Source organism: Silurus meridionalis, chromosome 26 (genome assembly GCF_014805685.1).
Source record: "Silurus meridionalis isolate SWU-2019-XX chromosome 26, ASM1480568v1, whole genome shotgun sequence".
Classification (NCBI taxonomy): domain Eukaryota; kingdom Metazoa; phylum Chordata; class Actinopteri; order Siluriformes; family Siluridae; genus Silurus; species Silurus meridionalis.
In genome coordinates this window covers 14,710,814-14,726,761 of record NC_060909.1, presented here as the reverse complement: position 1 = coordinate 14,726,761, position 15,948 = coordinate 14,710,814, and the positions used below count along the sequence as shown (strand labels likewise).

The window sequence follows — 15,948 nt, the reverse complement described above, 5'->3', positions numbered from 1 at the left end:
AGACTTGATCAGATTACCAACAGGACTTCCTATTTGGTCTGCTTACAAATTTTTTTTATTCTTTTTTACTTATTTAACAATTATTTATTTTCCATATCCTAAAGTTTTCATATCTTGAAGTTTACATTTCTTTAATTTCCATATCCTGGAGAGTAGCAGGCCTGTGGGTTTATTTTTTTTTTTTTTGGGTATCATATTCTGGTTGCAGTATTTTTCCTTCTTGCCGGATTTTAACTATGTATAGTTGTAGTACTTATGGGCATATTGTGCATACCTTCTCAAAATTGATTTTCTTAGGCAAAAGCTTGTCTCCTATGCATGTGTTTCATAGTAATTTTGCAGTGTTGCCATGCAGGTATACCAAAGATAGTCTAAGGAGTCTGTAAACAATTATGCGCACTTTCAAATAATAGGAACCTAGAACATGATCACAAGTCTCTCTAACTGATTTTGGAGCTAAGGCCATGTCTTGTGTAAATTAATGCCTTTATGACATAGAAGAAAGAGTATAGATCTCAGAAAATAGAAACCATCAGAAGAAGTGGAGTGATCCAGGTTTAAATCAAATGGTGTTCTCCATCCTGTACTACTCAAGTGGGCCTCATACACACATGACCAAACATTTAACAATAGCTGCACTGTTGAACTCATTCACACAAGAGACAACACAGACCTTGGTAAAGCTTGACATGCACAGGTCAGTGGTGGGCGGTCAGGGCTAGCAAACCCCTTTCTGCTGGCCTAAACAATATCAGAAGCACTGACCTACATTTACAACCCAAATTCTAATATTTGTTAGATGAAATTTTATTAATTTATTCCCAACAGTTTATTCTCTTAATTTTAAGATACAGTAGTTTATTTTAATACATAGTGTGGCTGCTGTATTTTGTAGTTTATTTTGATACACTTGAAGTTAAGGTAGTTGGTATTTTATTTTAAAATATTGATGTATTTTTTTATGTATCTTTGTTTAACCCTGATCCTTTCCAAACAATTTTAAGTTTATTGTTCTACAGTGAGGGAAAACTGTTCACAGGCATAAAACTGTCACTGTTCAGAGTGAAGGTCTTAAATTCATCCCAAATTCTGGTCTTACTATGGTCAGAAACTACAAAATAATCTCTGCTAATTGCAAATATTTCCTGATCTCATGTGAGAACAATAGAATCTAATAACACACATTATCAAATATTAAACCATCTGCTTTGTTAACACATGAATCACTCTTGGTACTGGCTAGGTTGCACTACATTTAAAACTTTACTTTAGAAGGATGCACTTTTAAGACTTGAACTGATGCAAAGGTTAAAAAAAAGCATGCCTTATATTGGAACTCAGTTATTGGGTGAAGATTTCAAGGCAAAGAAAACAAGAATCATGTTGCTAAGTTTGAGCTGATAAAATGCCATTAATTCATACATGTATTCAAACATATTCTAATAAAAAAAATACATCAGTGTAATCATACTAGTGATCAAGCAGTTATTTTCATTACATCCTAAAATGCTCTCTTATAGGTAATGGTATAAAGTAGACTTCTCCAGATAATCGGTAGCTAGTTTCTTTAACATATTATGAAAAACACATTAGCTAATTATTAATCCCTAAAGAGACTAAAGAGACTAAAATGTCTTGAATACAGTTAAAAGTAGTGTAAAGGTTTCTGTTATAAGATTACAATAAAGCAATAATTAAAACAGTATACTTTATAATATACGGTGTGTATTATATTATAATATAGGTCAGCTTGCATTTCAGTTAAGTGCAAGCTGACATATTCTTGTTCCAGTTGCAGATAACTTTAATTATTTATTGCTATAAAGAAGTAAAATGACCTGCCAATATAATAATAAAACTTGAAGCTTGAAATGAGTAAAGGCATGTAAAAACACAATCTTATTTGATTTAATACCTAATATGGATAAAAGTTTATGGCAGTCATATGTTCTGACTGAAATTTCGAATGGAAAAGCATGGCATGCATATATATATATATATATATATATATATATATATATATATATATATATATATATATATATATATATATATATATTACACACACAGTGGAACCCACAGTGGAACCCACTTATCTCATGCATGCACATTCTCATTTATTAACGCACATCATGTACATAAAGAAATTTCAAGCACGTTAATATATTGCCGCCATATTGATTTTCGTTTATCTCGATCATTGGTTACCTCGATGCTTTTTGGCAACCCCCTAGGACATCGACATAACCGGGTTCCACTGTATGATATATATTTTATATAAATTCTTTTACACAAATGTCCTCAAATTTTTAAGGTTCTGTGGCCACTTCTATGAACTCTGATCTCGAGTTTCTATACATTTTTATAGCAGTAAATTCAGGGGATTGGATGAACCATTTTAGCAGCTTTATTTTCTTTCTCTGAAAACAATTGAAAGTTTCCTTAGCTGTGTTTGGGATCATTGTCTTGAAATGTCCATTTCAGCATGTTCCTTTATCATCCTGGTAGATGGCAGCAAATGATTATCAAGAATGTCTTGGTAGATTTTCCATTCATACTTCCTTCCATTCTATGAAGTTTGCCAGTATTATTTGCTGAAAAACAGCCCCACACCATGATGCCCCCCACCTCCAAACTTCACTGCTGGATTTGTGTTTTTAGACTGATGTGCAGTGCCATTTTTCCTCCAAACATGGGGTGTATTATGGCATCCAAAGAGTTTTATTTTGGTCTCATCTGACCAGACTATATTCTTCCAGTATTTCACAGGCTTGTCTAAATGATGTGTAGCAAACTTTAAATAAGCTTCAACATTTTTTCCTTTTCTTTTTTCCTCAGCAAGGCAGTCTTGAGTGATGAGCGTGCATACAGGCCATGGCAAAAACAATTGTACCTGCTAATTCCAGGTTTTTCTGTAGCTCTCCTTACTGACGTGACATCAGCCAGCCCCCACTTTTGCTGAGTGTATGAGTAAGGGAACTTCTCCTAGCTTCCTTCACCGTGACTGGATATAATAACTGCCATGACCGTGCAAATAATCGGTAAAAACATATAAATAAATAAATAAATAAATAAATAAATAAATAAATAAATAAATAAATAAATATAAAAAATTATGACCTTTTTTTTTTTTTTTTGCATGAACCGCCCCTGGCAAGATGCTGCTCTGGACTGCAATCCGCCACTGCCAAGTCAAAACAATTTTTTATCCAATCATAAATAAAAAGGAACGACTGATTTTTCTAAAAGCTGTAAAAGCAGCAAAGGCTATATATATATAGCAGTAATTACAGCTTTTTCTTTTCTGAGAAGGCTTATAGAGGCTCACTTTGTTCACAGACACATTACTAGCACTAGCAAAACTATTTCATCACTATAAATAGAGCCTTTTTCCCAGAGCCTATGCCAGTGGCTTTCCTCCAGGAAACAAGATGCCTGATCTAAATCTGTGCTTTATGCATAGTGTATGCTGTATGCAACTTTGTACTAGTTTACCCAGACCGAGAGTAAGAGGTAACTAGAGGCAACAGCATAGTCTATAGAATGCTTGACCACAGATGTTTTAGCACTAATACATTCTTATCTTTAATATGTTTTCAATCAAAAAAAGATTATGTACTAAGGCTCTTGTCTCAAAATTTAATTAAAAAAATAATACATTTTTAGACAGTTCTAAACTAGCTTAGTGTATCAATTTGTAGACAATTTTAACTGATTCTGAACTAATGATCTGATTTAGTTTCAGCAGCTGCTTTTCCCTTAACATTGTCAGTTAGTGGCCCCAGAGTCATTTAAGCCTCCACTTATGGTACAAATTTAGAATGAATGACCACAATGCACTTCATTAAAGGTTGTTAAGTCTCTTTTAGCATCCAGCACTAAAGGACATTTTTATAAACCTCTGCCTAAGTAGGGCAGACTGTAATATTATAGATTTTACCCCCAAGTACTTATTTTATCCACTTTTCTCAGTCAGTATTTGCATGTTTCAAGGAACGGTTTAGTAATATAAATATGCTAATATTTATTAAATATAAACAAATAAATAATACATATGATGTAGCTAATTAAGTAATTTTATTTAATAATTTGATTTAATCTTTATCATTTAAACAGATAAGTAATAATAAAATAATTCATAGTTTAAATAATTCTATAATTGGTAATATGATTGTATTTATAAAAATAACCATCATATTCATGACTGCTGACCAGATGTACACAAGGGAAGGTATACTGAAGAATAACTAGATTATTGACAGAATAGCTGTACAAAAAGGCTAGATTCTTGTCAAGATAAATCAGTCATTGGTTTCCAGTCTACCCAATGAAACATGACTCCCTCCCCCATCTTAAACAGTATGTGGGATATGTAGGTAGTATGCAGGATATTTAAAGCCTCACATTAATCAATTTCAGTAAATGTCATGTTAAGCCATTTTTCATTGTTAAGCAATGTTACAGCAAAATCCACTTTTCTAAAATTGTATATCTTACAATAAATACATTTTTGAAATATTCTTTTTTTTAAAGTAATTTATTACTAGCTTGAATTTGTTTAGCAATATTTACAGTCACACAAAAGTGTGACTCCAAAGTAAGCCAAATTTGAAAAACCAATGTTGCATATAAGCTATAAACATACAATTTATTCAGTCATAGCAATCCTTCGACAAATTTATCTTGGAACATTTAGCATTATAGTTAGTGCTTGTCAACTGTATTGCTTGTAATTTTTTGATAAGAAGTAAGTACTACCTCTAGAGTCAAGAGCATGAAATAAGTCCTAGCTGATGTTGTATTCTGAACATGTCTATTCCAGTATGAAGTATTACAAACTTCTTACCGCTTACTCTTCTTCCCTGTTCTTCTTTCTGTTCCTTACACACAGTGGGGTGGTAGTTAAGATCCTGCTATCTCAGTATTTCAGCTTAAATAGATAAGCCAGCATACAAAAAAGGTTACTTTGTTAGATCAAGGTACAAACGAAGTAAGAATCACCAAAGCAATGAAGAGGGAGAGTGAATAAAAGAGAAGTGGCCTACCATGCATGTCACTATATTTAACAAGTCCTCTATACTCTCTTGCACTCACACACAAATGCACGCACGCACACACGCACAAAAACACACACACACACACACACACACACACACACACACACACACACACACACACAGAAAAGGAGTGCCAGAAGCACTGCAGTAGTAACCAGTAAATGTAAATGTGATTCATTACTGTATTTAAGTAGTTTTTCCACGTATCTGTACTTTACTCAAGCATTTCTATTACAAGCAAACTTTTACTTTAACTTTACTACATTTCAAAGTCAAATATCTGTTAAAAAAATAGCTGTTTCCTACCTTGTTAAATCATTGTTGATAATTATTGTGAGAAATCATTAACATGATCAGTGTCTTCACATAGATCAGGGGTGTCAAACTCAAATCCGGGCCGACGTACAATTATATCCGGCCCGCAAGATGATTTTATATAGATCTATTATTATTGTTATTAATGTCCTAAATACAGAGCAGAAGATACAGAAAGTAGAAGAGTTAAAGAAGAATCTGACATTTCAACAGACGTTTTTCACCAGAGCAAAATCACAAAGTGAAGCTGGTGTGAAAGCAGAGGAGGAAATCAGAGTAACATCAGCTGGTTATTTACAGAGGGAGAGTTTCTGAAGAGCTGCATGATGAAGCTGTGAGACGTCTGGTGTTTGACAGGAGATATTTTCATGGAGAGCACAATATTTTAAGTTATTTAAAGTTTAAGATTATTTATTATAAAATGGCATAAGAGCACAGAAATCTGATTGTTTTGATTTGTTATTTTAACGTTTACTTAAAAGCACAATTTTTATTTATTTGTTCAGGGTTTTTTCGCAGCATGTTCATATTTCTAACTTGTATAATTTTGACAGGATATACTTTTATGGAGAGCAAAATATTTAAGTTTATGTTTATTTACTCTGAAGTAATATTCCTGTCTATTTTTATTCATATTTATGTTTAAAAAACATTGTTTTAGTGTGTTCAATAAATGTTTATCCTGTTCGGCCTGCGACCTAAAGTGTGCTTTGAGTTTTGGCCCCCTGTGCAATTGAGTTTGACACCCTGACATAGATGAATATAATTAATTATTAATAATAACATATAATTAAAGGTAAATTGAGCAAATTTGTTATTTCAGAAGTGTGTATCAATCTGGTATCCCTTCACATTAGTCAGTACCCAAGAAGTAACTCTCGGTGTCAGAAAGGTTGGTGACCCCTGGTATCACTATATATATATATATATATATATATATATATATATATATATATATATATATATATACACAGCGAGGAAAATAAGTATTTGAAAACCCTGCTATTTTGCAAGTTCTCCCACTTAGAAATCATTGAGGGGTCTGAAATTGTCATAGTAGGTGCATGTCCACTGTGAGAGACATAATCTTAAAAAAAAAAAAATCCAGAAATCACAATACATGATTTTTTTAACTATTTATTTGCATGATACAGCTGCAAATAAGTATTTGAACACCTGTCTATCAGCTAGAATTCTGACCCTCAAAGACCTGTTAGTCTGCCTTTAAAATGTCCACCTCCACTACATTTATTATCCTAAATTAGATGCACCTGTTTGAGGTCGTTAGCTGCATAAAGACACCTGTCCACCCCATACAATCAGTAAGAATCCAACTACTAACATGGCCAAGACCAAAGAGCTGTCCAAAGACACTAGAGACAAAATTGTACACCTCCACAAGGCTGGAAAGGGCTACGGGGAAATTGCCAAGCAGCTTGGTGAAAAAAGGTCCACTGTTGGAGCAATCATTAGAAAATGGAAGAAGCTAAACATGACTGTCAATCTCCCTCGAATTGGGGCTCCATGCAAGATCTCACCTCGTGGGGTCTCAATGATCCTAAGGAAGGTGAGAAATCAGCCCAGAACTACACAGGAGGGGCTGGTCAATGACCTGAAAAGAGCTGGGACCACCGTATTTAAGGTTACTGTTGGTAATACACTAAGACGTCATGGTTTGAAATCATGCATGGCACGGAAGGTTCCCCTGCTTAAACCAGCACATGTCCAGGCATTAAGTTTGCCAATGACCATTTGGCCAAAATCCCTCCTGCAGTGGGTTCAAACCTGGTGAAAAACTACAGGAAATGTTTGACCTCTGTAATTGTAAACAAAGGCTACTGTACCAAATATTAATACTGACTTTCTCAGGTGTTCAAATACTTATTTGCAGCTGTATCATACAAATAAATAGTTAAAAAACCATACATTGTGATTTCTGGATTTTTTTTTTTAGATTATGTCTCTCACAGTGGACATGCACCTACGATGACAATTTCAGACCCCTCCATGATTTCTAAGTGGGAGAACTTGCAAAATAGCAGGGTGTTCAAATACTTATTTTCCTCACTGTATATGTCTTAAAATGTTAAGTCTCATAAATCAACTTCAATCATAGAAATATCAAATTTATGCAAATTAAAAAAAAATTGATTTATGAGTTATGAATTTTTTCTTTTACTTTCCCCCCCAAAATGTGAAAGTACAAAAAAATTTGTACCCACCTTTTTAGCTTCATCGTCTAGCCTCATTCATTTGCTGGAGGAGCTTTCTTCAATAATGACTGTATGACTGTGTTTCACTGGAGTCAATGGATGAAGACAGACACTGATTTGACTGCCCATGAAAGGCTTGTGAAGAGACAGAATCGAAGTCTGGTTACAAATACATTTTTATGGGGAATTATTAGGGCTGGGACGATTCACTAATCTGGCGATTCAATACTATCCTGATACTTTTGTGCTGATTCAATACATATTGCGATTCTGTAGCTATTGCGATTCATTGTTTAAATTGTGATTTTTGTTTGCATAATAAAGATTAGACAATGGCAAATACTTGATCATACCCTTAAAGAGACTGTATAGGAGTTATATTAACAAAACCAATGCATCACATCTTTCTGAATTTTTATTTCAGGAGCACACATATACATAGTGCATAAAGAACCTTGAACCATAAAAATGTCAAGTACCAAAAACTTGAATAAAATATTCAATATTTAAATGTGCAACAAAATAACTAAAAACAATGCTCTCTTAAATAAAATAAAAGTGCTGTTAAACTGTTTCAATGTCCAACTCAGTCAAGGTGCTAATATTCTTCTCTCTCTTCCTCACCTCAGGTGAGAGCAGTGCAGCTGTTACTGCAGCCTGTTGCTCCAAAAACCGTTCAACCATGTCATTGGCACTATTCCATCTCGTTGAAACGTCTGTTATAAGTTTGTGCACAGGGAGCTCCAGTAACTTTTTTTTTTTTTTTTTTGCAAAACATGAAGTCCTGCAGCACTTCTATGGAAATATCCAGTGATGCGTCGTACTCATCCGAGTAACTTTGCGACAGCGGACAGCTTCAGTGCGCACTGTGAGGCCAGATTGAGAGTGTAGCACTTAATATGTAGAAAGCCAGTTAATTGGGCAGCAAAAACCATATTAGACGCATTCAGACACTGTACACTTCCTACTTATTGCTGACTGTTGTAACCTTCAGAAAATTTTGTTGTAATCTTTTCTATGCTACAGTCATTGTTGTTCTCTAATTTTGATCATTGTGTTTTCTGCAAAATAATGTTTTTTTTGGAAATGCCTTAGTTATTTTGTGGAAAAGGTGTTCTGGTAGCATGGTATAGACAGGACAAAAACTCCTTCAACTGTTGAGCAGTGAAGATGACATTATTTCAGAATTGTTCAATTGTTTATAAACTGTTCTCTAATTTTGATCGCCAGTGTATATCGATTCTGAGGTAAACAAATCGATCTCAAAATCGTTTGAAAAAGAATCGCGATAGTTTGGTGAATCGATTTTTTTCTCACACCCCTAGGAATTATTTATTAATTAGTAGTATTAAATACATTTCTAATGAGTAATGTAATAAATGCAAACATGCACCATGTTTTATGGTAAGAACTCCAACTGAGGGATCTCTGACTACATCCTCAAAAACATCATCATCCACCTTAGTCCCTGATTCATCAAAAACCCTCACATTCTCGGGTACAGCTGGGACACCAAACTTTAAAAATGCTTAAAAGATATTACATAGCGATGATGTAATTTGAACATCAGGGCACATGCAATGTGTGACATTTATATATATATATATATATATATATATATATATATATATATATATATATATATATATATATATATAATTCTATATAATTTTATCATTATTTTTTTACTAGACATTCATCAAGTAACAACAACAAGAAATCATATTCCTAAAATAATTCCTCCAAACTCAGCTTGGTTATCTTTAAATTTTTGGGCTTCCCAAAGTTTGACCTTAACCAGCATGCTCTAAAAGAAGTGACAGAGTATTACACAGATAACAGTGTAAAAAGGTTTCATGCCCAAATATAAAAAATACAGAAATTCTGTTGCAGAAGTTTGCATAGTCACCTCAGTATTTGTGATTAGGTCTAAGAAATGGTCATAAAAGATAGCAAAAATAAAAAATCTCAAATACTTCAGTAAATAATTACAGTGGTAGGTGTTTCACTTTTCATCTAATGTTAATGATGCCATAACGTTTCTGATCCAAGTTGCCTAAAATGGCAAATTTAAAAAAGCGACAATAACAATATGTTAATTGTGCAATATATGTGCTATATATACAGCGTTTAAACACCGTCACTCCTTACAAACAGGTTGAAGTTCGAACACCTACTTGTACTAGCACTAATATTTACCACTCCGCTCATGTCAGCTAACTGTGTGTCTAACAGCAATAACATAAAATTATAATACCGATAACACTAAGAAAGATAAAAAATAAATAAATAAAGCGGGTGTTTTTTTCCTTCGTTGGGCAGCGTTGAACCATCGCTAAGCACATAGTTAACTTGCCACGAAGTAACCTATTCAGAATTTTCAAAATTAAATACACAAAACTACACAAATTGTATCAAACTACAACCCATGCAGTATTATTAGCACATTTATTCACATAAAATATTAAAATTGTGTTTAAGTACATTACTTAAAAGACCTTACCTGAGGGTTAGAGTTGAAATAAAATGACGACCAGAAAACTCCTGTCTGGACCAGAATCTTCGCAGGGGGTAGATTGAGGGGGCGGAGCTTAACAGAGTAAAGTTAACAACGCAGAATATAACTCTGATCAGCTTCACCAACACTATGGCGTTTCTTTCACTATTTGTTGTTGAGTTAACACCTTAAGAGTAAATATAGAATAACACTGCTTGATTAGCACTGCTGATTTTACTGTGTATTTCTGATTGAACTGTCTACTTCGGCTCTATGGGTCATGCAAATGTTGTAATATTTACTTCTTTTGCAGCGACGTAGGAAAACCAGATGTCCATCAAAACATAATATGCAAACAGCAAAGATTAGGTGACAAGCCCACTGCCTGAATTTATAGAGGTCATATGATGCAATTTTGTGTTCGGACAAATCCCAACCCACTGGATCACTAGCCCATCAGCGCACACTTTTTGGAAAGAGGGGCTTTATAGAAATTGACATGTTTTAGAAACACAGATCATAAAGAGCTACAGTAATGAGCAGTATGTGTAAAATAAAGATTTTTCAACATTAAAGCATGCTAAACTATATTTCACCCAATATACATAATAATGATCCTTGTAAATAGCATCATATGACCACTTTAATAATTTTTCCCCAGTCTGAATAAAAAGTCAGAAATTAGACACCTGGAATGGAACATTATAAGGTCAGATTTTAAAATCTCTAAAATAGGGGAGGAAGAACTCAAAGTTAGCTTGGCTTTTTTTAATAAGAACTAAATCAGAGAGAAATATACATTTCACATTATTTAATATGAAATAAAAATATTGCTTACTGCTCTCTTTCTTGATCTTCTCTGTTCTGATTCTTCTCTGTTCTGAATCAAGGCAATTTCAGTGTCATCCAAGTCATCTGACAATGGAGTGGGGTAACATGAGCTGTTTTTTTTTTTCTGGAGGTCTCTTTAAAGTTGGTTCTCCCATTGCAACAGTAGCTGCATTTTAAGATACTAGCAGGTGTGGTTGAGGTTTTGAGGTACTTGTGACCTAAAAACATTTACAAAATTAACATTTTATCCCACCCCAGGTAAGTCAAAAAGGAAGGAGGAAAAACGCTAACAAAACATTGCTGTTAAACAGTACAACAATCCTGAATGGAAGAAAATCACAAACCTTTACAGCCTCAATAGGTTTTTTTCTTGCTGTGTACTGGTCTTCCAGATGTCTTCTCCTCTTGTGAAAGCATCCCCTTTTTTAATTAAGTCTTTGTACACATCTGCAATTACAAATATATATCAATCAAAGAAAGAACTTAAAGTTGTCAGACTGAGCTGAATGAACATAAACAATAAAAATTATTTTCCACTCAAAAATTAAGATTCTGCCATCATTTATTTGTCCTCATGTCAATACAACCTGTATGCATTTATTTGTTTATTTTTTTGTCCAAACAATGGAAATTATATTCAATGGAAGCTAAGAGGATACATAACGACTTAACATGGGAAGGGAGGCATCCAAATTGTTGGGGAAATAGAGAACATAATACAAATTTATTTACAATTTACAATTTAATTAATAAATCTGAATGCGATGCTGCTCAATATTGCCTTAAACCGTGTGGTGGTTTTGTGGGCGGGGCTAAGGTGGAGGAAAACAGCACCTCACTATGTACATCAAGAGCTGCTCTTCAGGTTGCCTACTAACAAGGCAAACGTTAGCAAATTCACACACTTGTACACAGACCTGACACATAACATGGGTCTGTTCACTGTTACCTTCCTGCTTTTACAGTTGCACTTATGACAACTGCCGAAAGGGAACTGCGGTTAAACCAGCTATAAATTATATACAGTGGAACCTTGGAGCTCGCGAGGGTTAGGGACCAAGACCGGTCGCGAGTTCCGAATTTTCACGACCTTTTGATACGTCCCTTCCAACCTAGTAAAAACCCAAAGAACACTATACGAAATCGATTTAAATGAGTAAATAACACTATTTCACTCCATAACACTTATTAGACTATTTTAACAATACTTTATGTAAATTAACAGCAATTACAATGCTTAATTAAAAAAATAAAGTACAGGTACAGTAAAGTATGCAGTAGAGAAGTACAGAAAATACAGTACAATACAGTACAGAAAATACAGTAATGGGTACTCACTTTATATAGTATGCTGAAGTGTGTTTTAATGAGATAAACCTTGATTAGAAATGTTAAAACTATCATTTAGAGCAGCTCGCGGTTGCTCACAAGCTGATCTGAATGAGAGTCGCCGGTCGGAATGAAAGTCGCGAGCATGCGAGGTCGCGAGCGCTGAGGCCGCGAGCTCCGAGGTTCCACTGTATATATATAATATATAAAATCAAGGCCCATATTCAAAGACTCTTAAAACATATTTACTGTATGGTGTTTGAGACTATACAGACTATGTAAAAGCAAAATCACCTTTATTTTACCTTCCTTTAAATGTTTGCGCATTCATTCAATTGATCTTTACTCAGAGTGGCCCTGACTATCACTGAATTCATTTTCAGGACGTTCTATGGTACAAGGTTTAAGAAACAAAATCAGTACATTTGAATCACCATATTCAAACACTCATTAATTTTTTTTTAGGTTTGCTCAGTCTTTCAAATAATTTTTATTTAGAGTGTCCCTGTCTATTATATTCTTAAATTTCAAATTCACTACGCATTAATGCATTTTCAATCATATTCCATATTCATACACTCATTAAACATTTTCCTTTATAGATTTGCTCAATCTTTTAAATTATTTTTATTTAGAGTGTCTCTGCCTATTACTCTATTCAATTTTAAGTCATTTTACTGTGGAGTTGTTGAGAAAAGTAAAGGCAGAGAAAATAAGAATTATTTGAAAGATTGAACAAACTTATAAAGGAAAATGTTTAATGAATGTTTAAATGTGGAACATGATTGAAAATGCACTGATATTTTGAGTGATTTCGCCTTTACTTTTCTCAAAACTCCACAGTAAAATTTGTTGAAATTAAATAGAGTAATAGACAGAGTTTCTGCCTATTACCTTTATTAAATTTTAAGTCATTTTACTGTGGAGTTGTTGAGAAAAGTAAAAGAAAATAAAAATTATTTAAAAGAATGAGCAAACCTGTAAAGGAAAATGTTTTATAAGTGTTTGAATGTGGAACATGATTGAAAATGCACTAAGATTTAGAATTTGTTTTTGGCTTTTTTGTTGTTTTTTTTTAAATAACGGAAACGCCTTTCTGAAGCGACTTTACATCTGTTTTGACCGTGCCCACCACCCATACCGTAAGTGCACGATTATACACGCAACACAAAGAAAAGCTTGGCTCTGATTAGTAAAATATTTCCACTGTGTTTGAAGACTGTAGCCACTGAATCTGCAGTAAATTCTATATATCACTACTTCCTGACTGTGTATAATCCTGCCATGTATTGCAACATAATGTACTTCAACTGATGTGAAATATGTTCGCCAATTTCATTCTTTCTTGCACAATTTAAGTGTATTAAGCGTAAATTAATAATTTAAGCATATTTTTGGCAAATTGACTCATTAATGTTATATTAGTAAGATTGGAAGTTAGGTACTTATTAGAAGTTGATTGCTTAATATATTTAATATTAAAAGTTGGTACATTTGTTTATTTTATATTTATAATGTATTTATGTGTAAAAAAATTAATACACATTGTAATACAGTTTGTTTTTAAGATCCTTTTATTTGAAAAGCAGGCTGAAGCACATTTTTATTACAGATATATTTAATATATATAAAATAATAGACATACTGCAATATACAATCATGTGACAAAAAATAGGACACTTCATATTTAATATAAACTTTATTAATACTGAGAGATTCAAGTAATATAACTAAACAATTAAAACTGAAGAAAATATATATTTCTGTAGAATGCAGTTGTGGGCAGTCAGGGCCAGCAAAGTCTTCTCTGCTGGCCTAAACACTATCAGACGCACTGGCCTACATTTACAACCTAATTTCTGATATTTGTTCCATGAAATTGTATTAATTTATTCCCAACAGTTTATTTTCTTTATTTCATAGCGTTTCTCTTGGCTGCACTGCTTCCAGTATGTGTATGTGTCTGTTCGATTTTTTTTGTCCAATCAGATTTCAGCCTCTTTGTGCTGCCATGTCAAGCTAATCTGCCCAGGGCCTTTAAAATACTGCTTTGTACTGCTGGCCTTTTTACTATAGAGATTATTAGAAATGGATCTGTTTCTTTACCCAATCACATTTCAAATTCGCCTCACAGTGCAGCTATCTGGCCCAGAATAGCGTCAGCATTTTTCCGTCCTCTGATTGGTTGGTCAGAGGGAAACTGTTACAGCCAAGTTGGAATAGCAAAACACATCTGTAGCACTCTGCACACATTAATACATCTGAGTTAGACTTTTTTATGCCTTCAAATGAATATAAATTGATTTGGTCTCTGACATACATAAAATTACATTTTCAAGAAAATCTAGACATCGTAAGAAGAGGTCAGCCAACCCCGAAGCTAGCTAGCTTGTAGCCCGGGAAAGTTTGTTTGCCACTTCCAGACAAATGAATACGAGCGGTACCACTAGCTTACAGGTTTAGGTTGTATTTTATTTGAATTTTATTTTTTAATTTTTTTTAATGTTATTAGACAAATATTGATTTTGAACTGCTCCAGATGATGTAGGTGGCACAGATGCAGTTGTAATGTAGAGGTTTGGAGTTGTCTTAACTTGGTTTCTTTCTTTAGTAAAATGGTATTTACCCTCCATATGTGAAATCTCTCTCTCTCTCTCTCTCTCTCTGTAATGCCACGCGTTGTTATATTGCGTTTTTGTATAGTGTTATGGTTTCTATAATTGCGACGTGATAGTGGTGGTATTAAGAGGTGGATTAAGTCGGGTTAGTCCCCACTGAAGGCCCAGGTACCAAATGCACAGCCCGCCACTGCTAAAATGTAATTTTAAAAAAACTATTTCTGGTGAGGAATAAATTAGGACATCCCCACATTTATTCACACTTAAAATGGCTAAAATCACACACAGGTTTATCACATCAGGACACATGTTTAGAACATAGTTGTTATATTTTTTGAAGGAGGCTTTCCCTATTTGACACTTAGACATTTAGTTTGTTGTGCTTCTGGCTATTGAAGTGAAAGTGAACACCATAGGGAGATCGAAACAGCTGTCTGAGGCCTTGAGAAGAACAATGGAACGGCTTATGAGTCTGGAAAAGGATTTAAAGAGCTCACCAAAGAATTTTGAATCAGGAAAATAGTCCACAAATGGTGGACATTCAAACAGCTGCCAACATGACCAGGTCCGGCCATTTGAGCAAGTTCACCCCGAGATCAGACCGCAAGATTCTAAAAGTAGTCACCAAAAACATGGTTTTTGCAGGCTCTTGCTACTTTTGATGTGAAAGTGCATGCCTCTACAATCAGAAAGAGACTACACACATTTAGTCACAAGGCACAAGCCACCTTTGTAGGAAACATTTGCTCTCTATGAAAAACATGAAGACCAGACTTAAGTTTGCCAGAGAGAACGTAGACAAAGAGTAGGAATTCTGGGATGATGTTCTTTGGACAAATAATTCTAAAATAGAATTATTTGGACACAGGAACAGAGGACATGTTTGGTGTAAACTAAATACAGCATTCCAGTAAAATATCCTCATACCAACTGTGAAACATGGGGGTGGAAGTGTCCTGGTTTGAGGATGCTTTTCTGCAGCAGGACCAGCTCACCATCATAGAATCTACCATGAATTCTACCATGTATCACAGAACACTTGAGGAACATGTAAGACCATCTGTAAAATAAAAAATGAAAGCTGAAGC

The 15,948-nt window shown here is 34.1% G+C and overlaps 1 protein-coding gene across 5 annotated transcripts in view; it reads right to left on the bottom strand.

Annotated features, from left to right (window-relative positions):
• filip1l (filamin A interacting protein 1-like) overlaps positions 1 to 15,948 on the bottom strand; it is a 52,842-nt gene that overhangs the window by 27,935 nt on the left and 8,959 nt on the right. Inside the window, exons 2-6 of one of the 5 annotated variants that reach the window (XM_046840159.1) lie at positions 11,258 to 11,360; positions 10,921 to 11,131; positions 10,089 to 10,175; positions 7,595 to 8,451; positions 4,847 to 4,930 (exon numbers count right to left, since the gene is read on the bottom strand). Coding sequence is in view for 2 of the 5 variants with exons in the window: in XM_046840157.1 (XP_046696113.1) it covers positions 4,847 to 4,874; positions 7,595 to 7,621 (55 nt within the window). In the remaining 3 variants the exon portion in view is untranslated. Of the gene's footprint in view, positions 1 to 2,893; positions 3,104 to 4,846; positions 4,931 to 5,045; positions 5,141 to 7,594; positions 8,452 to 10,088; positions 10,176 to 10,920; positions 11,132 to 11,257; positions 11,361 to 15,948 lie in introns of those variants that run through there. The other 4 variants (XM_046840157.1, XM_046840158.1, XM_046840160.1 and 1 more) reach the window with 4 other exon arrangements.